Source organism: Caretta caretta, chromosome 1 (assembly GCF_965140235.1).
Source record: "Caretta caretta isolate rCarCar2 chromosome 1, rCarCar1.hap1, whole genome shotgun sequence".
In the NCBI taxonomy this organism is placed as follows: domain Eukaryota; kingdom Metazoa; phylum Chordata; order Testudines; family Cheloniidae; genus Caretta; species Caretta caretta.
The window spans coordinates 120,310,446-120,336,168 of NC_134206.1; the positions used below are offsets into that span (position 1 = coordinate 120,310,446).

Below are 25,723 nucleotides of genomic sequence, written 5' to 3' on the forward strand. Positions count from 1 at the left end.
AGTTACTGTACCCCTAAATAATAACTAGGTTATGGGTGGAAAAAAGTGGGGCCTGGGGGAGAGAAGAATAGCATAAGAGCAAAACCAACTATCCACAATACTACTTACTTCATTTTGGAAACATCTAGTTTTGCACATATTACTGTGGCTTGTACTTTCTTCCTTCCCCTTTCTGCTGCTGTTTGAGACATTCATATATCATTCCTTGTCTTTGGGCAATGACTGTCGTCTTATGTGTTTGCAAAGAACAGTGGGATCCCAGTTTTGATTGGGACCTCTAGATGTTATTGCAGAACATCATAATAGCTCTCTAAAATCAACATAATGCTGTTACTGTCAGCATTGTTGACATCATTAACCTCCTAGTCAATTAGGCCTGTCATCTGAGAGTCATTTTAGGTTCCTCCCTCTTTCCAATCCTACACATCTAGGCCATATAAAAATCTCACTACTTTTTTCCCTTAACACTTCCAAGATCTTTTCTCTCTGTCCACACTACTTTAACTCTCATTTAGGCCTTCATCTTCTGACTTAACTACTGCAACCTACTCTCTGGCCTTCCTTATGTCCATCTCATCTCCCTTAGAACATTCAAAATGAGGGTGATAAATAATTTTTCCTGAGCTAAAATTCAAACAGTGTCAGTCCTCTCTCTGAATCTCCCTACTGGTTTTTTTCTCTCTCTCTCTCCCTTCACATCAAATTCAATTTTCTTGTCTACCTTAAAAGTCCTTCACAACTCTGTCCTTCCTATTTATCTATTCTTATATGGCATTGTCCCAAGTGCTCTCTCAATGTCAGCCTTTATCGCATATTTGTCCACTTCTCCCACAAGTACCTTCTTGATGCTTCTTACATGTGGAATTCCCTCTGCAAACTAATATGTAAAGCACCTGCCCGACTCTGTTTTTAAATTCCCTCAAGGGTCACTACAGCGATTATACTAATGGTAAATTACCAAGTGAAAAAGATTGGGAAGGCTTCTGATTTAGAAGATATAAAAAAATATTTATGAAAAGACTTGTAACCTGAAAGTTGTGTGCAGTGCTAGTCTGCGTAATCATGTTCTCCTATAACTGTTACCCCTTTCTCTCTATTTGTTTGTGACACACTCTTGGTGCATCTTGTCTTAATTGTAAGCTCTCTACATAAGAGTCGTTCTGTTACTATGTATTTTTATGGCTGTTAACACAATGGGGCCCCAGTTGATTGGAGTCTTAAGGTGCCAGTGTAGTAATAAAAGTTCTTCTTTTGCTCTTAAGTGATGACCTATTTGAATGAGAAATAAATTATCAATTCTGAACTGGAAAACTTAAACCCAAAGAAATTCTCGCCAGCTGAGTAACAAACTTCTGTCAGATGGAATTTGAAATAGAAGATCTGGCAGTATCTTAAAGAACAATATCGGGTACTTAGGCTTCATGTTTATGCCATTTCATAATTATGTAGTCTGGTATGAGGAAAGTCCTCCAGATTTCTCTGGTACTTTAAAAAAAAAAAAAAAATCCCAGAAACCAGACATTGGCCTGTTTTGGGACGTTTGATCTGCTCAGGTAGTGCAAAAAGGCTGAATACTTAGAATTTTCCAGTAAATTGAGCTATTGACTGGGCAGTACTAGCATAGCTAGCTCTTGCACTACACCCTGGTATGAAGGGTAGTGGTGGGGAGACAGGTAGGGGCATGGGCAGAGTGTAGTATTCTCAGATGATTCCTTGTGGACTGCTGCCAGCTGGTGTAGGTTGAAGGAGCTCTGAGGCTTTGGTGTAACCCATGCTAGAGCTAAAGCTGTGGTTAAAAGAAAGTTGGAGGCTGCTGGACCACTCACTCTCCTGCACAACACAGACTGCTTATGATATAGTTTTGTGCCTCTAACTGATCAATTGTGTTCCCTTTGTAAACAGGAGTAGAAGCATAAAGAAGTTTGCTTTATGAAGGCTAATGAGTGACTCAAGTAACAGTTTGAAGCGGCATAACTGCTGGACTGGTTTTACAGAGCTTTTGAAACGAGAGATCTACATCTCTCATTCTTGTTGGTCAAGTGACGCTAATGGTGGAATAAACTGACTTCAGTACAACTGATCAATCCAAATTGCAAGTACCGTATAAACAAGTGTGATGTTGAAATGAGATGAGGCTCCGAAATGGAACTGTGGCCACTGTGTTAGTTTTCATCACTTTTCTCAGTTTGTCCTGGTACACTGCATGGCAAAATGGTAAAGGTAAGACAAATATTTTCTGAAAAGAAACTGAACTCTAGCTATGTGTGAAGGAGAAGTGAATGATGCAACATATGCTGTTTTTTTTAAAATGCTTTTCTTAATGCTAGTAGGCTGTAAACTGAATGTTGACTACTTCTGCTCAAGAGTATTACCTTGATGAGTAATGTGCATCTGTTTTTGCAGTCAGAAAATCAACCTGGAGGGATGCCTATTGTGTTTGTTTGAAAACATATTTCTGTGGAGATAAACAAGACTTTTTTTTCCGTAATGGAAAAGGGCTATGTTAGGCAGTATCTGCATTGCACACTTGCAGGAGAAACAGATGGTCTTCTTTAATTTTTCCTGTGACAGTTGCCCAGTGGGCCAGGCTGGAGAATATAAACATTACTTTTTGGTGCCACTTTCTATTTTTTCCTATTGATTTGGTGATTGAAACGGCAAACTGCAACTCAACATCTTTTGAGAGATTTTTCTCCCTTCTGACTTGCCCTTTGGGGGAAATGTAAAGTATTTCCAGTTTGACCTGTTTATATTAAATATTCCTTTTCTAGTAATTTAAATAAGGAATTAGTGAATTCTATATATTAGATTTTTACAAAACTGATATGTATGTTTGAGGATTGTATTACTGTCATCTCAAGTCACTTCAAAATGATGAATATGCTCTAATTGTCCCTGCTAAGACAGACTTTCTCAGTGCGGGGTGTGAGCACATCAAACTTTCTGGTGGAGCAGGGGGTTGGTGGCGGCACAGTGAGTCTCAGAGAAAAGTGCCATGGGGTGGGCAATTACCAGATCACAATGCCTCTCTCTCAGATTTTGGGAAGGGACAGCCAGGTTACATTTGAGTGAGTGGCATTGTGACTTGGCACTTATTACTTTTGCCATCCTTCCAGCGCCCCTTATCTGACCCTTTCTAAACAGGTAGGGATGTTTTTATAGCACCATTTGACTTGCATTTTCAGTAATTTGCCTAGTAGTCCATGAGCATACATGTGGAACACTAGGTGGCAGTCTACTCGCATTGTAAGGATGGGTGGGGGATCCAAGTTTTTAAAAATAAAATAAACTTAAAAAATACTAAGGTGGGGCATGGTTTAAAAAAAAAAAAAAGGCTGGGAACCCCTATGCTAAGAGAGTGCTGTTTTGGGGATCTGATCCTGCACCACTGAAGCATTGACTTACCGGAAAGCAAGCCAAGACTTGCCAGGAATCCCATCTGTTACAGAGAGAGCCAACCTAGAGTCTTTCTTTAAAAAAAAATCTGTGGGAAGAAAGAGAAACAAAGCCTTTGGGAAGAAACATACGGGCTGTGTTGCAGGTTGGCTAATTTGTCTTCATTGGGCATTTGTAGGAGAAACAGATGCTGTATCCTTTAATCTGTTTTGTAACAGTTGGTCAATGGGCTTGGCTGCTGAACATAAACATCAATGAAACGGCTGGATTCTTGAGGTCATGATACTGTAAATTTGTTTTAATTGGGCAATAGAAATCTAAATTTGACAAACAATGAAAACAGAAGGATATTAATACTGTACCAGAAATGCTGAATTTTGCATCTTGGCTTATAAAATACATGTACCCTTTCTAATAAAAGTTTCATGCTATATAACTTGGACAAAGATATTACAATATGCTGTTCCTGCAAATTCTGATGACAATGTCTTTGTTTATAAATACCTTGATACATATCTGTGGACTTCTAGCCAGGGTGGATTTGATTTAAATAACTAGTCAGGAAGATTTGATTTAATCATGGATTTCTACTTAAAAGTGCATTCTTGTTGGTTGTTATAACCTTAATACATATTCTTTGCAACTCAGAGAGAGACGTAGGTTTCATTTTTAGAAGGTACACGATATACGTTTTTAAAGTGATTTATTTTGAAAACTTTTCAGATTCGTTTTACAGCTATATCAGAACATGAATGATTGTTTGGTTATTTCATTTACTAAAGGTAATTGAAGCAGATATTTATGAAGTCGTTGGGAGGTGAACTATCTCCAATTCAACAGGTTAATCAATAATATTTGGAGGATTTTCTTGCCATGCTGTATTAGGAGGAGAACATCACCAGACAGACATTTAAATTGTTTTATTTAACTAAAACAACAACAACAACATTATGTATTCTGGATTTTTTTCTTCAACAGCAAACATATAATATTATAACAAAACAAGCATATGAATTTTTGAATTTAGCTAAACATTCAAGTTTTTTAAAATCAGGTTTGTTTTTGTTAATATTGTGTTAAACTAAAATAGTTAAATGAAATATTTTAAAAAAATTAAGTCAACTGTGTCAGCCAGGTCAACATGAGAAACTTTAAAATATTGGCTTCTGCAGCTAACTCGGTTGTCTTCACCTTCAATTTTCCTGTTTGTTCATAATCTGGAAAAGAAAAACAAGCTTTCCTCCTCTTTCAGGTCCCAAACGATTTCTCAATTTGGAATGAATTAATCCAAAGAAAGAAAATATTCTTTCTACACCGGCAGAAGAAGCTACTGCTGTTAAGAGAGAGATTATCACTTCAGCAGTCTCTGAATCCAAGTACTAAAGTGACTTCCACCAGTTCACTGGTGTAACTTTCTTTAAAACATCCTCAGCAAACCTGTTTCTTGAATGGTTCACCCTTAGCTCTGAAGTTTATTATAGTTGGCATTATGGAAGGATGATTGCTGGATGTCCATGTCATAGCCAGCTCCTCTTCTTCATCAGTTAAGGTTTGATCCTGCTACCGAGTATTGAGAATATTTGCAAGAAAATGAGCTGGAAAAAGCTTGTAATTTAACTCTGTCATTGCATATTTCTCTCTTTAAGATCTCACTCAGTTCCTTCCAAATTTCAACAGCGTCAGCAATAAAACAGCTATTTCCCTGCATTTTGTTCAAGGTTACAGAAATAGGCTTCAAGGTACTCAGCATGTGTTCAACATTTCTCTTAAGCCCAATGTTGAGAACTTTGGCTGTGCCATCTCTTTTTTTCACGATTTTGTTCACAAACTATCGTCGGATTTGGCCAGTTCTTGATACAGTACTCAAAACAGTCCATTACTGAGTTCCGTTGCATGTCTTGAGGGAGAGTTGGCTTCATTCCTCCCGCTTTTTTCAGAGCAGCTGCTGCAAAGTGGTTCTTGCGGAAGTATTTTGCAGTTTCAACAATATTAGCGTTTATTTCTGGAACACTGAAGTCTTTGGCTAGGAGGTGCATCAAATGAGCACTGGAACTGTACATTAACTTGGTACTCTCTTCTAAATAAATTCTTCTCATCTTGGATACATTTGCAGCATTATCTATGACCAAGCTGCGTATTAGACATTTGAATTTTTTTTCCACAGTTTGTTATAGTTTTTACTGCTGCTACTTGTAAGCATTCTGCTCTGTGTGCATTTCCTGATATATCAATTGTTTCTGTAAGGAAGACATTCCCTTCTTCTGTTGTCACACAAGCACATACAACAGGATCATTGTGGACATTGCTCCACTCATCAAGTCTCAGGTTAACCATTTCACCCTTTAGACTTTTTGCACGCTGCTCAATTTCTTTGTCATACACTTTGTCCAGCAATTTGCCTGAGACATCTGCTCTGTTGGGGGGACTGTATCCTGGTCTTAGTCACTGAACCATGTTAATGATGTGTGGGTTATCAATCACACTGAAAGAAGAGTTTGTTGCGTAAACAAACCGGGCACTTTTTCATCAATTACATCTACACTTTGGTTTTCCTATAAGAAAAATAGTTTTGTTTACTATTCCAAAGATTTTTTTTATTACTATGTGCTTCAACTAAAAAACTCTTGTCTCTAATTTCAGATGTCTTTTGTAATTTTAAGGAACTCATTGGGTAGACAATGGGGGGGGAAAACAAATTTATTAATAATCACCTTTTATTATTTTCATTGATTAGTTACAGTCTGTACAGTTACAGTTACAGTATTACAGTATTAGATACACACATTAGGTAATAACCTAATGTAAGGTTTTATTCTGTTGGTGCTAGCGAGTCATTCAAGAGTTTGAACAGTAGACTGCAATTCAGTGGAAATGGTGGTTGGGATGTTGGAATGCATTCACAAAAGGATGAGTGCATTACTTAGCCACAAATTTCTAGTGTTACTTTAGACAAATCACTTCTTGACCTCCCTTGGCCTCAAGTGGCTTGAAGCTTAATTAACGTTTTGTAAAATGTTTTGATATTTTTGAAAGAAAGGTGGTATTACTATATGACCAGTCTTGCTGACTAGGAATTTGGGGCCACTCACAAACATTTAAGTTTTCAGTTAATATCTTAATGCAAGTACATCATTTTGTATGTCCAAAGTCACAGAACATATTAGTCAATCCTATTCAGAGGGGAAACATGAGTGTCACAGATGGTGCCTTCTAGACAAAACTGTAACAAGTGATCAGAGTTTCCTCTTGAAAGTAATTAAATTTTACACTCAGCAAATATTCATCTTTTTGTAAATTTCTCAGGACAAAAGTGGTTCCCCTGGTCCCTCTATTACTAAATGTAAAAGAGTAATGTGTTATCCTAGGTAATTTTTATATCTAACATTTAAATTATAGTAGCACACAGGTTCAGGATCAGGCACAAAGATGGCTTTTGCCCTAAATCCCATATAAACTGTGAATAATCAGGCATAATTTAAGGGAGATAAAAAGATAGCTTTGAGTGCTGGTAAAAGTAATAAATGTATGGGCTAAATTAAACCCAACAACAGAGGTGTAAGAATAGGAACAGGAACACTACGTACACTTACTGCAGAAGAAAACACTTTCATAGAAAGAATCTGTGGGGAAAAAATAACTGCTTGTTGGTTCTCCTCTGAAACAAAATAGTATAGTGAATAGACTTGTTCAGTCTACTTTGAAGTCCTTCGCTGTTATGACCACAAAGGCCATCTGGACACTAACCATCTCCTTCCAGGCTGGTTTGCATAGCTGTCCTGCATCTTGGAAATTACCTTCTGGTAGTATCACAGGAAGATTTGTACAACTTTGATTTCACACTTACTTTCCAAAATTCTTAATAGGCAGTCCAAGTCCCTTTCCTCATAAGATCCTACCACAGCACAGTTTGGAAGCTTGGAATGTTCCAAATGAATATAATCAGATAGTTATCTTTTACAAACTGTCTATGGAATGCAAAATCCTGGTGTCTAAGGTAATAGTGTTGTCACTACTTAATATGCCTAAATTAATCAATACTATCATATGTTTGATTTTGGGTTTTCTGAATGAACAGTGTGAGAAATTATTAGAAGTTGAAGGCCATGCCATAGATCACTGTAGGGTTGCTAGGTATCCAGTTTTCGACTGGAACATCTGGTCGAAAAGGGGTCTGGCAGCGTCCGGTTGGCCTCATTAGGCTCTGGGGGCAGCGGTGCTAAGGCAGGTTCTGTGCCTGGCTTTGGGGAAGCAGCGGTGGCTGCCCTGCCATGTCCCACTCCTAGGCAGAGGGACAGCCTTGGGGGGGGGGGGGGGGGGGCTCCACGTGCTGCCCCAGCCTGCAGGTGCCACCCCAAGCACTGGCTCCGCAGCTTCTAGGGCTGGGAATCTGGGATGGGTGTGAAAGTGGGGTGCCGCAGCTGCATCCAGCTTCCTCCATTCCTGGGTAATGCCAGTGCGGCTGCTATTTAAGAGGCCACCTTAAATAGCAGCAGCCTCCCAGAGCCCCCATGAACCACACCAGACAGAGCCACCTGGAGCCAGCACCCCAAACCCCACCTGTGTCCCAAACCTCTGCTCTAGCTTGGATCCTTCTCCTGCGCCCGAATGCCCTCCAGGAGCCTGCACCCCAGTGCCACCATCCCCAAGTGGCTGGGGACAGCCAGGCAGTGGAGCCATTGTGCCACCTGGGGAGCAGCAACTGCAGCCGCTCTCTGGCCCATGGGTGCCCATGGGGAGCCCGCAGCTGCTACTGGGTTTTGCGGGGCACAAGTGACCTGGGCCTGACACCAGAGTCTCCTGGAGCCTTGAGGGCTGAAGTCAGGTATGGGACTTCAGAGGGAGTTGCGTTTTTGGCAAATTTTGCCTTCAGAGGCACAATTTGGTGCTCCTGTGCACCGCTAGTTGTGTGGCACTTTCTGGGGGGCAGTCAAGTGGTCACTGATCCCCAGGGCATGTGCTCTGCCCGACGTTGGTTGCTTCCTATGTAAAAATCAAAACGTAAATTTCATTTCCTTGTCCCCACAAACTTTTAAGTTCCGGATGCAACATTGTCGTTGGCTCTGCTGATATTTGTGTTGCAATGGCTCTATGGATAGGCTGTCAGAATCTGAGCGATGCCCTCACTAACTTTACTCCTGTCGACCTTTTGTAAAGGGACACTATCTGGTTAAAATTCACAGACCTGATTCTTGCATTGTGATTCGGCAGCATTTTACAAATAACTACGCAGTGTACAAGGCAGTGGAGAATCAGGCTACATAGGTATTAAACTAGCTTCTTTACCTGTAATACATTCAATTTTTCAATTTGAAAAATGCATTTTTGCCATTAATTCTAATTTGGTTTTTTTTTGCATTTCACTTAATTGTACTGTCATTTCTAGTTATTTTTAATTTCATTTTCCCTCATTTCTGACCCCAGCCCAGAGCCAGTATCCCGCCTGCACCCCAAACCCCTTCCCATACCACCTTGCCCCCCAGCCCAGATCCTGCTCCCCCATCCTTAACCTCCTCCCATGCCCCAAGCACCCTCCTGCTCTTCCTAGGAGTTGCCCCAGTTAGGTGGCTCTGTTTCCCACAAGTGGCCAGCAGCTGCTTGGGGAGGAAGAGTCAGATGGAGATGCTCCAAATTTTTGGCTCCCTTCCCTGGTAGTCCCTATCCAGAGGCCTCCACTTTAGCCCCACTGAGCTGTCTGTGCTGCAATTAGATGCCCTGCTGGCCTGGCTCAGCGGACTGGGGCTGTAACATTATTGTGTAGACATTTGGGCTCTCCGAGTCCCTCTCCTGTTGGGAGTCTCTAGCTGAACCTCAAGTTCTGAACAAACACAGCCCCACAGCGAGCCCCAGTCAGTGGACAGGGGGTAGCCAGGTTTAAGTGATGTGTAGATACACCCACCCACACCCTCTCCCAGCAAGTAGGACACAGCAACTGCTAGTCTAGGTGGCTGTGCAGGCCAGTCCCTACAGGAGGTGCATGTAGGTTAGTGTGGTTTTGGGTGTATCTCTGTCACTTCATCCAGGGTCAGTGCACTGGGGCTGCTCCGGCTTCTGCCAGTGGAATGGCCACTGCAACCCACCCAGTCAGTGGGGCATATCAGGAGCCACCCCAGCAGCCAGATATCGCTGTGCACAAAGCCTTGCACTTGGCACTGGTGGGTACCCGCTGGAGTCTGCAAAAAGTAAGTGGGTCATATGGTCTGATGGTGCCAAAACCATGGGCAGTACAAAAGGGGCCTGGCAACAGGGAATGTTCCTGAAACAGAAGAGCTACTCCCTGGCTATGGTAATCTCCCTCTCACCCATATACAGACCCTTCATGTTTCAAATAAAGGACAACTTGGAGAGAGTTTATTTTTAAGGGCACCTCCCCAACTTTTTATTTGTGACACACACTCATATACAAATAACACATTTTATTACAGTGTACAATCCTTTTCATGATTATTGGTGTATATGAGACAATATTTATTGATTTATATGGAACATTGGGCATGGAACAAAGGACAGGTGGTCACGCTGTGTGTGACATTCTAACATCTTCCCTCTCAACCTGCTTTGGGACAAATCTGGGACATAGTACACATGAAAAAACTTGAAACGAAGAACACTAGAAAATCTGTTGGTTAGCAGGATGGTAAAATAGGGAGGGGTCCATTTCTGCGTTGTGAATTACATTTTATGCAACCTCATCTTCTTAACATTAAAGAGCTACAGTGAATTAATAAAATAACATCAATGTAATATTAAGGTTAAACATAAGTGTGTGGAAATATTAACATTAAGACTCCCATAACATTAATTTGTGCACATTGCATATATTGTCTGTTAAAGCATACATTTAAACAGTTTAACTAGTCATTAAACATGGAGCAACATAACTTTTTCCCCTACTATACAGTTCATTGTCAGGTAGGGAAGGAGTCAGTCAGTGGCTGCAGCACTACTGGATCTCCTACCAGGACAGTTGGGTGAGGCAAGGAAAACAAAGCTCCTGCAATAGTCTCTTTAGTCTCTCTCATTGAGAGTGGTGGGACTCTTTTGGGGGGCAATTAATTTTGCAGTAGTGATTAAAATACCTCCCTGGTGAGGTGAAGGGTATTAGAATGTGTGATTCAATCTCCCACATTCAAACTGTTGCAACTCCTGGCCTTCTGGTGCCTGTTTAGGCCTTGCAGTGAAAATGAGTGAGTGAGCAAAGGGGGGTGGAGGAGAGAGCAAGCGATGGAGGGAAAGGGGATGGAGTGAATGGAGGCGGAGCCTAGAGGAAGAGGTGGGATGCGCGGGGCCTCAGGGGATGAGGCAAAGCAGGGGTGTTCAGTTTTTAGCAATTAGAAAGTTGACAACCCTAGGTCACTGAAAGGTAATATTTCTCCGAGTGCTTGCTAATGTTAATTCAAAGTAGGTGTGCTCATGCCACGTGCAGTTGTTCGAAGTTTTTTTCCCTAGCGGTACCCGTTGGGTCAGCGGTGGAGCCTCCTGGAGTCACGCCTTCATGTCAGTGTGTGTATAGGTCCCTGCCGAGGTGTCACTTCTTCAGTTCCTTCTTACCGCTAGTGATAGTCATTGGAGCCGCTCTCTTCTTTTACTATGGCAAACGATCCCCAGTGGACTTTCTCTTGCTGTATATGTGAATAGTTAAACTTAGGATTGATTAGTTTTCATTAACTCATAGTTAAGATAAGTTTTAGTTGGTGATTTCTACCCCCAACCACCACGTTCTCCCCTTCTCAGGGACCGGGGGCATACCTTGTTCTTAGGTGTTCAAACCATGTGAGTCCTGTCTGAAGCCTATGCCAAAGGGAGACTCTCATGTCTCCTGCTTGCAGTGGTTTTGGGGGAAGCTCATCAGACTGAGAAGTGCAAAATCTGCAAAGGCTTCCACCCAAGGGCTAAGAAGGAGAGAGACTTTAGGCTAAAATTGCTTCTCATGGAGTCAGCCTTTCATCCTCAGCTGATATCCGACCCCAAGCCCAGCACTTCAGTTTCGGAGCGCACTGGCCTCACTAAGAGAGGCTGCGGTGCCAAGAAAGGACTCTGGCTCCAGAGACCCTCAGCACCACCACTCCCCAGCACCGAAAACTTCCTCTGGTGTGAGTGCATGGCTCCGCTCCGATTTGCTGGTGCTGCACAAGAAGACCGACTCAGGTTGCTCTCCCACTAAAGCAGCAGAGCGAGGAGATGCTAGCAGGATGCATCCTGCGCTGGGATGCCCTGCTCTAGGTCAGCCGGCACCATCAATTCCAGCCTTGTAGGGAGGTCCGTCGAGTCTGGTTCTTGTGGAATCCTCAGTGTGGGAGTGTCAGTTGGAGGAGTTGGACCTTCCCTCCACTCTGGACATCTTTGAGTGGCCAGAGACCTTATAGCGATGACAGCGCAGTCCCCTGCACCGGTGCAGCAAAGAGTGCCTTCTAAAGGCAAGCCGGCAATGATGTGGCACTGCTCCCTGGCACTGCCTTGCTCCACTGAGGTCAGAGTCTTCATCGGACTGAGAGGTAGAGTCGTACATCTCTAGGCGGAGCCAGCAGCGCTCTCGGCACCACTCCAGACGGGATGAAGGGCAGCCATTGCCTATGATGCCGTGGCCACTGTCGTGGCAGGTGCCAGCTCAATGGCCCTTCTGGACCCCATTGGCCTACCACTAAGGGTCCAGCTCATGTGGTTGTAAAGGAGGCACGGGGCCCTCCGTCATCACCTCCTCGAGGCCATGAGATGGGTACCCAGGCTGCAGCAGGGGCCGGCATGGGTCCAGAAGCTGGCACCACACAACCCATCTATGCAGGGGGATCTCCGCGAGCCAGAGGGAGAGGACCCAGTGGCCCTGCAGGCGGCATCCTCATTCTCCCTGGATGAGGCAGTGGCAGGCACATCTACCACACTGCTGGCCATGGACAACAGAGCCCACCAGGAGTTACTCAGAAGGAAGAGCAGGACAGACCCCATGGTTGATATTCTGGTGCCTGAAGGTCCCTCGAGGGTAGCTTTGTGTCTCATTCAGAACACTACTAAAGTGTTGTGGCAAATGCCCACCTCTCCCCCCCCCCCCTCCAAACCAAAGGAGTGAAGAAGTAGTTTGTGTTTTCAAAAGGTTATGAGTACCTTTTCACTCACCCTCAGCCAGGCACATTGGTTGGGGCGGCTGCCAACAAAAAGGAAAGTTGCCCTTGCAAGTCCAAGGAGGCAAAGAAGTTGGATCTCTTCAATAGGAAGATGTATTCTACCGGGGGGCTCCAGCTTCACATTGTCAATGAACAGGTGGTCCTCTGCCACCACAGCTTTAACGTCTGGAACACGTTGTCCAAATTCAAGGAACTGCTTCTGGCTGACTCTCATTCGGAGTTTGCTGCTGTTCTTGAGGAAGGCAAGGTCATTGCGAGGACCTCCTTTCAGGTCTCCCTGGATTCTGTGTACTCAACAGCCATTGCTATGAGAAGTGGCTATTGACTTCAGGCTTCAGGACTTCCGCATGAAGTTTATGCAGACAATTCAAGACTTGCCTTTCAGTGGCTCAGGGCTTTTCTTGGTGCAAACAGATTCTAAGCTCCATAGCCTTAAAGGCTCACGGGCAACACTGAAGTTCCTTGGGCTTCATACATCAGCCCCCCAGAGGAAACATTTTAAGCTGCAGCCTACCCCTCACTTCTACCCTGCTCCCCCAAGACAGGACTATAGCAGGAAGTGGGGCAGGAGTAATAGACCTTCTCAGTCCTCCTCTAACCAGTGCCACGGTTCAGTGAGGCAGCTCTCAGCCCCCAAGCAAAAGAATCTTCCACTCACACCTTTGACCCATCCCAAATTGCCCTGCAATGCCTGCAACAGTGTTAACAATATACAATGCATATACAATGCTGATCTGTCTCCCACAGGGGACCCCTGGGGCGGGGGGGGCTGGGGTGTGACAATGGTAGAATTGGAGAGACTATCCCGTTTGTTTCCTCCTACCTTCCCCGTCGCTGTTCAGGGACCCTTCCCATGAACAACTTCTCATGCAGGAGGTGCAAATGCTCCTACAAATTGGGGCGGTAGAGAGAGACCCTCTGGAATTCAAGGGGGTCTGTTCCCACTATTTCCTAATCCCGAAGGCCAGGGTGGGCTCAGACCTGCGAAACCTCAACAGATTCATGAAGCTGAAGTTCTGCATGGTCTCCCTGGTTTCCTTTATCCCCTCCCTGGATCTGGGGGACTGGTACGCTGCCCTTGACTTGAAGGACGTGTACTTTTACGTGTCTAGTCCCGTCCCACAGATGATTTCTCCGCTTCCTGGTCAACAATGCCCACTATCAGTTCTCCCCTTCGGCCTCTTGGCAGCCCCTTGGGTGTTGGTTGTAGTCACCTTCCTCCAGAAGCAGTGGGTACAAGTATTCCCATACGTAGACAACTGACTAATCAAGGGCCACTCTAGGGCCCAAGTGGAGGACCACGTGAGCCTGGTTCAGGTGACATTTGACAGGCTCGGACTGATACTGAACGTGGTGAAATCAGCCCTAACCCTTATTTATAGGATAGAGTTCATTGGAGCTCTCCTAGACTCCAGTCAAGCCAGGGCATTCCTTCCGGAAACAGGTGTTTTTGCCATGGGCGCCATCATAGAGGCGATACCCCACTACTACGGCTTCAGCTCCGACCCCTTCAAGCTTGAATAGCCTTGGTATACAGGCTGAATTGAGACCGCCTAGACAAGTTGGTCACGCTCTTTCAGTTATCGAGCCCCTCCCGTGGTGGCTTGACCTGCAAGTGGTGTGTGCGGGAGCGGCCTTCTCCGGGCCCCAACCCTTGCTGTCTCTAGTAATGGATGTGTCAGCAATGGGTTGGGCGGAGGGGGGGGGGGGGCGCACCTAAGAAGACTCAGGACTCAAGGTCTCTGGTCCAAAGCAGAACTTTTTGCTGCACTCAATGTCAGGGAGTTATGTGCAGCTCGCCTTGCTTGCCAGACATTTCACACCCATCTGCAGGTGTGTGTATCCATATTGACAGACAATACAAGTTATGGTGTATATAAACAGGCGGTGGTGCTTGCTCCTCTCCCCTGTGCCAGCAAGCCCTCAAGCTGTGGGACTTCTGCATTGCCCACTTGATACATCTGGAGGCATCGTACCTTCCGGGCTCTCAGAATGAACTGGCTGATCATCTCAGCAGGTCCTTCCACAATCACGAGTGGTCCCTCCACCCGGATGTTGTGATCAACATCTTCCGAAGGTGAGGATTTCCCCAGATAGACTTGTTCATAACATGGTACAACAGGAAGTGTCAGCAGTTCTGTTTCTTCCTGAATCACAGCCCGGGCTTGTTCGCAGATGCCTTTCTTTTTCCTTAGAAGGGACACCTGCTGTATGCATTCCCACCCTTTCCGCTCATGCACAAGGTCCTGCTGAAAGTCCAAAGAGGGGGAACATCAATGATCTTGACAGTACCGGCATAGTCACATCACCACTGGTTCACCATGCTTCTAGACCTGTCAGTAGACACACCTATTGCCCTGGTCCTGGACTTGATCACCCAGGACCACAGCCGCCTCCAGTATCTTAATCTAGAGTCTCTCCACCTCGTGGCACGGAAACTCTGTGGCTAAATTCTTTGGAGCTCACATGCTCAGACTCTGTTAGGGAGATTCTCTTTGGCAGCAGGAAATCGTCTGCTAGAGCCACTTACTTGGCTAAGTGGAAGAGGTTCTTGGCTTGGTAACTGAAAAAGGACACTCCACCATTACAGTCATCGATTCCCTTCATCCTGGACTATTTACTGCACCTGAAACAGCAAGGCCTGGCAGTATCATCAGTAAAGGTGCTTCTGGCTGCCATCTCTGCTTTCCATCCCAGTTCTGCCGACTGGTCAGTATTTGCTAACCCCATGGTTGGCCACTTCCTCAAGGAACTAGATAGACTGTACCCTCATGTAAGGCAGCCAATCCCCCCATGGGATCTCAACCTGGTGCTCTTGAGGCTGATGGGCCCTCTTTGTGTGCCCTTAGCAACATGCTCCCTCCTCTACCTTTCCTGGAAAGTGGCATTCCTGGTGGCAGTAACTTCAGCCAGGGAAGGTGTCTGAGCTTAAGGCCTTGACCTCCGAGCCCCCTTATACTGTTTTTTATAAGGACAAGGTACAGTTGCGGCCACACCTGACTTTCCTCCAAAAGATACTTTCACAATTCCACGCGAATTGGGACATATTTCTTCCAGTGTTGTTCCCTAAGCCGCATGCTAGTAACTGGCAATGGATGCTCCACTCCCTGGATGTCAGACAAGTGTTAGCTTTTTACATTGAGCAGACAAAGCGGTTTCGAAAATCAACACAGCTCTTCATTGCAATTGCTGAGTGGATGAGGGGGCTTCTGGTGTTGTCCCAAAGGATCTCTTCATGGATCACGGCCTGTATCAGGACGTGCTATGACCTAGCAAAAATACCTGCCCTAGCAATAACAGCGTACTCCACAAGATTGCAGGCTTCCTTGGCAGCGTTCCTGGCAGATGTCCCCATTCAAGATATCTGCAGGGCAGCGACGTCATCAATCCACACCTTTATGTCGTACTACGCCATTACCCAGCAGGCCAGAGATGATCCCACGTTTGGCAGCGCGGTGCAGCAGTCTGTGACTCAGTGAACTCCGACCCCTCCTCCTAGGGACTGCTTGGGAGTCACCTACTTGGAATTGACATGAGCAAGCACTTGCAGAAGAAAAAACGGTTACCTACCTCTCGTAACTATTCTTCAAGATGTGGTGTTCATGTCCCTTCCAAGACCCACCCACCTACATCTCTGTTGGAGTACTCTGGCAAGATGGAGTGGTGGCAGGTGAAGAGGTGACGGATTGGCAGGGACCTATATACACCGCCATGAAGTAGTCACTCCAGGGGGCTTCACAGCTGACCCAACAGGTACTGCTAAGGGGAAAACCTTTCGATGACTGTGCACGTGGCATGGGCACATCTACTTGCAATGGATGTGAGCAGCACATCTCAAAGAACAACAGTTATGAGAGGTACGTAACTGTTTGGTTTTTTTATATTTGGGAAGTATGAGTAATCTTTTACAATTCCACTGAACATGCATTTTTCAAAGAATTCACTTAGAACACTAATTCCTAAAATATAACTTTATTACATTAGGAATATCCATTCCTTTGGGATGAAAGGCACAATATGCAAGATTCTAGGCACTCAACATAGCTGATAATAACCTATTCAAGTAATTAAAAAAAACTCTACAAGCTAATGAAAAATAATAAATACCTTGATCCCTTATAGTACTGTAAAATGACTTAAGTTTACCCTGCTCAGAAAATTAATTGGAAGAATTTCATTTCTGCGTCATGACTATTTTGAATGAAATCAGTGTGTGTATTTTCTAAGCACTGCTGTGTGTTTCTGTTGATTTTGTTGGTTTTAAAATGAAAGATATTTTTGCAAAATTGAAATTGTAAGTTATGGTAATGAGCCAAATACACATGGACATAAGGTGTGGTGAATGTGATCAAAAGAAAGCTGTATTAAATGTGTTCCAAATTGTAAGAAACCATGATTTGCGGTGGGACTTTTCTGATGCATATAGTTAAAAATGCAAAAATTCAGTTAATCTGCTGTATTATGAATAGGGACTGTTTTATCTCTGTGATTGAAAATAGTGTAATCTATTGGAAAAGACATCAGCTTTAGCGGAAATAAAGGGGGAGGAACTGAATTATATGAAACCTCCTAATTCTTGCTGATCTCAGTGAGGATCAGAGGTATTTTAAGTGTTGGGTGCTTACTGTGGAACTCATTCAACATTTGACTTCAGAATATGAGAAATTTTTTGTATTGCTATCTCATCCTGTCAGGAGGAAATGACAACACAGTCAACATCACTTCTTGATATTGATACTGAAGTACAAACCAAATAACTGGGACTTGAACAATGAAGTAGAAAAACGTGTTAGTACATAGGAACACAAGACAGCAGAACAAGTATGTTGTTGAGTCCATTGAGCAACAAGTATGAACACTGGTAAAATTAGCAGTGAGATGGAAAAAAATCAAATATGAGACATTTTTTAAAAATGGGGGGGGAAGAAACCTAAGCTACAATGAAATAAAGTAATGGGCAACATTTAAGCTGCAAGAATTATTTCCACACACAACATGTACTTAATTATCCTTATTGGCTGTAGCCGAGGCACAGACAGCGAACCATATGCTTCTCTTGACATGAGCTCCTTAATAGGAGTCTAGATTTTCTGATGCTTTGTTTTCGTACAGTGATATTATGTCCTACAAATGGTTGGCCCACCACCTCTCTCATTAGTGAGATAGAGAAGAGCATGAGGTCTTGAGCTTTATAAGAAAACAAAAATAGCAAACTTCCTAAATTTATGTCCTTTCTGTTTTGTACTATGAATATGTAGAGGTACATAGAAAAATCAATTACATCAAAAGAGATTAAAACCTGTTCCCATTTATTTTATCCAGCTGTAAAAAACAAAAACTCCTAGATAGATGTGCAACTGTGCCACTGTTAGTGTTAGGCTGCTTTAAACACTGTAACTGTTTTACAACTTTCGTATCAAATTTCTGCTATAATATAAAAGTAATTTACAAGTCCCACCTCTTTTAAACCTTCCAAATCTTATTGCAGAGATCACTTTAAATGCTTTTATGTTCATTGGTCCTCCCAAGTATGGCTGGGGTATTATGGCTTGTCTACACTTGAAACACTGTAGTGGCATAGCTGCAGCCATTCTGCTGTAGCGCGTCAGTATAGACACTGACTGCACTGATGGGAGGGGTTCTCCCATCAGCATAGGTAATCCACCTCCGTGAGAGGCGGTAGCATGGTCAGTGGAAGAATTCTTCCATCAACCTAGCACTGTCTACATTGGGACTTAGGTCAGCTTAACTCTGTTGCTCAGGGATATGGATTTTTCACACCCCTGAGAGATGTAGCTGGGTTTATCTAATTTTCTGATGTGAAACAGAACCTTTAGCAACATTAGTTGTCAACAATGAGACAAAATTTCAAGAACTATGGTGAAGATTTGGCTTTTTACCAATTGGTGCTGACCAAGGTTTTATCCTATCTACGCTCCAGGTAAACTGTTTTCATCTTTGGTTCAGGAGGATTTGTTGCTCACAGTTATTAGTTCGGTGTCTGTGTGTTACTTCCTGTATTTAGCCTCAGTAAACAGGATTCGCAATATATAAAAAAATCTTAAAAAAAAATTATCCTGTTGATTGGACCCTGGTATAAATGAGAATAGTACAGTATTTAAAGAATTAAATTATCAGAATTTGGAAGTAAAATAACAAGTAGCTTACTGTAACTTTTTTCCTTATTTGGAAGGTAATTAGGGTCTCCTCATTTCATAGAATCTTTCTTTTTTGAGAACATATTTTAAATGCCTTTGCTGCATATTAATCTTCATTTCAGTCGTAAGCAGGATATAAATGCAGCTCACTATCTGAAAAACTGTTATCACTTGTGTAAGGAAAGAAGGAAGGGGTGGACTGGCAGCTTCCTGCACACAAGGAAACCTCAAAAAAGAATTAGAAATTGTGTAAGCAATAACATGCATCAAGATTAAATTTTGATTGTTGCCAATTCTATGAGTAATTATAATGGAGAAACTACTCTTGGAATTGATTGTAACTGAGAATTCTTTTGTGTGTCTTACAGTTCTATTGTGGGGTTTCCATTCTCCTTGAAACTAGTGGGCAGAACTAAATCTAAAGGTGGGAGCTGTGCCTTCAACTGAAAATGAGGATAATGATACTCACTTTTCTTTAAGTGATTTGTGGTCTATGGATGAAAAGTGCAATTTAAGATTTTAATATTATTGTAAAGGGAAGCTACTTGTCTGTTGCTTTTTTAAAATGCTGCTTGACTCGTGTCAGGAAACCATCTGTGAAAGAATTTTTGAGGTCAGTTCAGAAGTATTTTGCGTCAAGGACATGTTCCTAAATTTGGATTTGAGTCCTACAATTTTTACCACCTTGCTTGAGCGATTACTTTGTTTTGTGTGTTAATTGAAAAACTGACTGCTACATTTTTGCATCTGTTTTTGAAAGCAAAATTTCCCTATGAACTTGTTTCATTGGGGTCCTTAAATTATTGTTGAAGAATGATCAGTCTGTGAGGTTACGTACTCTGTCCTTCAAAGTGCAGACACAACTGCTTCAGTTAGACAACAAGAAAATCAAGTCAAGATTGTAATTTGAACAAGGTCTAATCTTCTAGGAAAACTTTTTTGTTTATCTAATATTTAGAAACAACTTGTCATATTTCTTTTTTGACTGACAATCAAATTTTTTTTTAGTATATTGAAAGGTGTCAAGGAAAATAATTAACAACTCAAGTCTGTATGTTGTTTTTACAAATAAAATATGAAAAGTCTGCCAAATCTGTATGAACTTTCACAGTGACAATCATTAGTTCCTAGTTCAGTATATATGATGATTTAAACCATTTCATCTGTTTCCCTTAATTTTCTTTCCTTCTGTGTCAATGAAATTGTGACTCAGTTATTTTAGAATTTTACAGGAAAATTGTACAGATTGTAAGGGCCTATCCTATTTTTATACTCTATTTCTGTTCCTTTGTTTCATGATTAAATAGAATCACAGTTGGGACAATTTTCTAGAAATGTTTTCAGATAGCTCAAGCCTAAAATTTAGAGTTTTTAATAAAGATGTTTAACCACCTCTCATTAATAGGAATGTTTTTATTCAAGCAATTTTAAGTCAGTGAAAATGACTTTTGTTTGCTTTAAATATTCCCTTATAATGGGAGGTGAAGGTGGTTAACACCTCATAAAATCGAGCTCCAAAGTTTTCAGCTCAGACACTTCAGCACTGTGCTAATGCATTCAAACCAGAAAGTAGGGTGGGGGTGGAAAACAAACTAAACCAAGAGTGATTGGATTATACTCATAGGTCAAGATGATTTAAAGTGCAAAAAGTAAACAGGCTACAAAAAATAGTGAAAAGTAAACAAGATGTTAAAATTCTTTCCTTTTTTAATCTGGGTTTGAAAAATCCACTCACTTATGATGAGCAGTCAGGCCAAGGGATGATCTACACTACAGGTTATGTTGGTATAACTTATGTCACTCACGGGGTGTGACTAAGCCACCCCTTTGAGTGACGTAAGTCATACCGACCTAAATGTTGGTGTGGACAGTGCTATGTTAGTGAGAGAGCTGTTCCCGCCAACATGTATACTCTCGCAGAGGTGGTTTTATTATGCCAATGGGAGAGCTCTCTCCCATTGGCATAGAGCGTCTTCATCTGTGCTCCTGTAGCACTTCTAGTGTAGACTACCCTAAAGGTTTTGAGGGGAGAGTGTGTTTATACCTACCAGCAGCAGTCGGGAGGATGGGTGTGTAGAGCTTCAAATTTTTCAGACACCTACTAAAAAAGATTGATTCGTGCTAAGGGCTTTGCCTACACTACAGACCTTACAGCGGCACAGGTCTCCGTAAGGTCTCCTGTGTAGCCGTTTTATGCCGATGGGAGAGTGCTCTCCTGTTGACATAATTAAACCACCCCGAACGAGCAGTGGTAGGTATGTTGGCAGGAGAGCATCTCCTGCTGACCTACTGCTGTCCACACCCCTGCTTTTGTCGATGAAGCTTATGTCAGTCGGATGTGTGTTTTTTCACACCCCTGACCGACAAAAGTTTTACTAACAAAAGTGCTAGTATTCTGGTAAAAATTGCAGTACTTTCTAAATGGTTTGGAGAGAGGAGGGGGAAGGTTTTTGACTTCTCTGCATATTGCCCCTGAACTTCAAATTTTAAGTTCCGTCTATTAAATATCTGTTGAATTGTTTACACTCCATGTATAGAAAGAGAGTAAGTGGGAATTATAGTAAAGAAAAAGTGGAGTGAAGCTAGGAAGGGAAGGGCTTAAGAAAAGCAGGAGCCATAAAGTAACACTTTAAAAATGTATTTTAGGAAGTTGAGTGGCAGTATATATTATCTTTATACACTGCACAGCCACCACTACACGTTTTATTGCTTTGAGTCATACAATTTAGACTTAAACCTTTGGCCTAGTAGGTGTCAAATTTTTAATTATCTCACTGTGTGGGTGTTTAAAACTTTTGGCACTTCACTCAAATTGCTAACAAAAATAGTTGACTTTCAGATTTTGTTTTTAGTTAATTATAATTAGTTTCACTTTATGTGCACTAGCGCAGTGCTGTTGGATTTGGGTCCAACTCATTGTAAAACTATAACCAGATTCAAACATTTTAAATCTTAAGTCGGGTCACAGAGACTACATTTGCTTAGAAATGATTAATTAAAAAACCTTAGGGATTTTTATTTACCTTCTGGTTGCTGACTCTTTAGGATTCAATGGTTTGATGTTTTCAAGCTTTTTGCCACAACCATGAAGTTGCTTTTTATTTTTTAAATGAAATCCGAGATTCAGTCTTTTGATTCCTGTAACTAGGATTCGAAGAAAAATACTAAATATCATGAGACTTAGTCAAATTCTGAGAGCTACTTCAGGGAATATCAAATATGAAAAAAGAACTGTTTTTGCTTTATGTATGTTTTTATCTTCTAAATGTAATGGGGAAGAGGGATGCAAAGGCAATATTATGTATATTTCTGCAACACCCACCTTCTTCCTGCTGCTCGTCTTAACTCTTTGCTTCAGTACAGGCTATTATGTGTAAAACCCTGACAAGTACTAGACAATTTCAGAGAGTGAGAGAGAAACCCCCTACAGTTTCTTAATAAAACATTTAATGCATACAGAAAACATTATAAATGGCGTGAAATATGGTAAATAGTATTTGGACTACTATGAATAACTTTTAAACAAAAGCTGTTAGGTAGTAAATCTACTGGTGTTATTTTTACAGGTATCCCTACTTTTACATAATCAACATAACATTACACACCTGTATTTTAATGCACATATCAAAATGCATTCCCCTCTGATCTGCTCTCACAGATGATTTCTCAGTCTTCATAGTGTTGTCATAATATATGGGGTGTGTGTCACCTGGTCTCTTCAGAGCTTGAGAAGAATGGCAGCATCTCAGTCCTTTCAATATCCCAGGACCTGTCAGCAAACTGTATGGGGATCTCCACAGCTAGCAGCTTTCCAGTCAATGGGTTAATAGTTTACTGATCCTTGAAGTTGCTGGTGAGACAGAAATCCATAGCATGTATCCAAAGTGAAGCAGGTTTTAGGATCAACATATAACACATCAATTCCCTGAATCTCTATAAGGCTCTTGCTCTACCATTCTCTCTCTCTCTCTCTCTCTCATAAGCCCAGCTAAATCGGGCAAGAACTTAGAAACTGTCACCTCACTGAGCCTCTGCCCCCATTCTTTTTAACTGAGTCAGAATCCCAGTTTAAAGCAGTTAAATATAAACTCTGTAGTCTCTGCAGTCTCGAAGGGTAACAAATGCACCCCAACTAGGTCTTCCTCTAGGGCCATAAAACACACCAGGTTGGACCAAACCTTATTCTAATGGAGGGCTTCTCTACTAAGTAAAGCTGGAATAAACATTCACTTGTATCCAAAGTGGTACAAGGATGGGGACCCAGCCCTCATAGCAAGCACATCGTTTGGTCCTGTGTTGATCAGCCACTGAACCCAAAGGTCTGTCTTTAACTCCTGTATTTGTAACCTCCCCACCCCCTGTGCTCTGATATGCTTAGCGCTCAGAGCGTGACTAGGTGTGACCTGGCAAGTGGCTTGCCCGCACTGAAAACTTGCTATGAAGCTTCAGAAACAGCTGTAGAGTATGTCTAGTAACTGCTACACTTCTATTACTGGATGTTTGTGGGAGCATTCTGGCTCAGCTGCCTTGCACTGCTCTCTGCAGATGTGTGGGACACCGAATACTCCATTCCTTCACAAGTCTTTGATGCAGGAAAATAATGTTATTTGATTTATGGAGAAGGGAAGGGGTTTTGTGATTGGGATGTATATTTAATATAGAGAGAGATTTAACAGAGCCATGTTCCATAACTTATTGTGACTATTTCACTTGAAGGATAATAGAGGTTTGATAGCTTTGAGGTATCTAAAAATGCATCAGGAAAATTATCCTGAGTTCCGTAGATGAATAGGATAAAATATTTTTTTTAAAATCTTCAATTAAAAAAATAAGCTTTTCAGTTTACTACTTTCAAAATAATAAAAATATGCAGAGCAGCTTTATGAATAGCCATAGTTCTGGAGGCCTAGAGAATAAAATTGTCAAGAATGCCTAATGAAATTTGATCCCAGGCAGTTTCTTTAAGAACATCTATTTATAGGATCTATATTTTGTTTTGTTTATGCATGGCTGATTAATCTTCTGCTTCAGGTTTAATAACCCTCTGGAACTTCCTTTAAAAGGTTTTGTTCTTAAAAGGAGCTCATTTCAGTCAGGAGTGAGGCAGCTAATTAGTCCACAGGAAGCAGTCATCCATGTCAGTACACTTCTAACATTTCAAGGACACCATACATCAACTTTAAGCAGTTTCAAGGCACAGACATGGATGACACATGTTTGCATTATGTCAACACAGTTTTTTTTAACACCATAACTTTTTGTATTGTAACTGTCAGATGAGTGTCACAAAAGCCTTCTCTATGCTAGGAAGCTGAACCATTGCTGAAAATGGTTTTCAACAGAGTTCCCCTGAGCCAGTATTGAAAATGGGTTAAGCGCTAATGTAGAGCAGAAAAAAATATTTTCATTATTACTGAGGTTCAGTCTTTTTCTGAAATGCTGCTGAAAACCATTTTGTCTGGTATACGCTTCCACATAAGTAGTTTAATTAATTAAAAAAAGAGGCCAGTTGGCTCCAAGGAGAAGGAAGGAGACTAGACCAGGTGATGAAATTTGTACTGTGATTTGTAAAACTCTCAGATATTGTAGCCTGAGCATGATGGTATATATTCAAAGAAAATACAGATTTTCTTCAAGTGATGGTCCCTATTCTATTGCACTGATTTTTTGCATGCACACCATTCAGCTGGAGACAGAGATTTTGAAAGTAGTAGCGTCTGTTGGTCTGCACATATGCCCGTGGCTCACCTCATGGTTTCTGTAGCCGGACACAGCCCCCATGCGCCCTGCTGCACGCGCCCCCTCTTATCTCTCCCCTCTCCCCAAACTTGCTCTTTCGCATGTAGTCTGTACGGTTTCCTGTTGTTCTGCTACAAAACCACTAGAAACAACGGAAGGTCCTTAAAGCTGCAATGCTCTGTATCACCAGTTGTATTCATCCTTATGAACATGTAATCGGTCAATGTAAGGAATGAGTGAGATAGTGAGTGACAGCCAGTGGCAAAGTAAAGAAGCAAATACTGCCTTTTACGGAACCAAGGTGTATATGGGGCTGTATATATACCTACGGCAGTAGCGGCCAGAGAGAGATGTAACCCATGACAGAAAGAACTCGGGACCAGACTGGAAGCAGTAGAGCCCTCCTGCAGATCCGAAGGGACTTCGGAGACTCTCATCACCTAGTGGTTCGATCTCTGGGCAGCTAAAACCTGGCCAGTCTTAGTCACCTAAGATCAAAAGTAACACCCGTGTCTTCAGCCTGTCAGAGTATGAATGGGATGTGCCTGTGAGTATAACTGCGCAAATAAGGGAAGCAAATAATTAATCAACCCTCAGTACTGCTTTAGTTCGACCTTTGTGGTTATTTTTTGGCTGGTCCCAAGAACAGGTAACAGTTTTTTGTCCGAGGTGATAAAGGGCCGAGCAGATCGACCTCATCTTCAGTTCCTTCTGACTGCTGCGTGGTCCAGGTCGCAGTTATTAGTGTTCTCTAGCATGTGATGGACTTCAGAAATATATAGTTGTACATACCTTGAGTATTTTACTGTTTTTACTGTTTATGTAGTAGTTTATACTAGTAGTTTTACTAGTAGTATATGTAGTAGTTTTACTGTTTATGTAGTAGTTATATTATTATCTTTGATTACAAATATTTGCACTGTAAAATGATAAAACAAATAGTATTTTTCAGTTCACCTCATACAAGTACTGTACTGCAATCTTTGTTGTGAAAATGCAACTTACAAATGTAGATTTTTGTTTACATAGCTGCACTCCAAAAGAAAACAATGTAAAACTTTAGAGCCTACAAGTCAACTCAGTCCTACTTCTTGTTCAGCCAATCACTAAGATAAACAAGTTTGTTTACATTTACAGGAGATAATGCTGCCCTCCTCTTATTTACAATGTCATCAGAAAGTGAGAACAGGGCATTTGCATGGCACTTTTGTAGCTGGCATTGCAAGGTATTTACGTGCCAGATATGTTAAACATTCATATGTCACTTCATGCTTCGGTTACCATTCCAGAGGACATGTTTCCATGCTGATGACA

At 42.1% G+C, this 25,723-nt stretch overlaps 1 protein-coding gene across 5 annotated transcripts in view; it reads left to right on the plus strand.

Moving 5' to 3' along the window:
- Positions 1–25,723, plus strand: part of MGAT4A (alpha-1,3-mannosyl-glycoprotein 4-beta-N-acetylglucosaminyltransferase A) — a 133,285-nt gene that overhangs the window by 3,239 nt on the left and 104,323 nt on the right. For all 5 annotated transcript variants that reach the window (XM_075130644.1, XM_048858381.2, XM_048858362.2 and 2 more), the window contains exon 2: positions 1,903–2,220. In XM_075130644.1, the coding sequence (XP_074986745.1) occupies positions 2,130–2,220 (91 nt within the window). In that variant the 5' untranslated portion in view covers positions 1,903–2,129. The remainder of the gene's footprint in view (positions 1–1,902; positions 2,221–25,723) is intronic.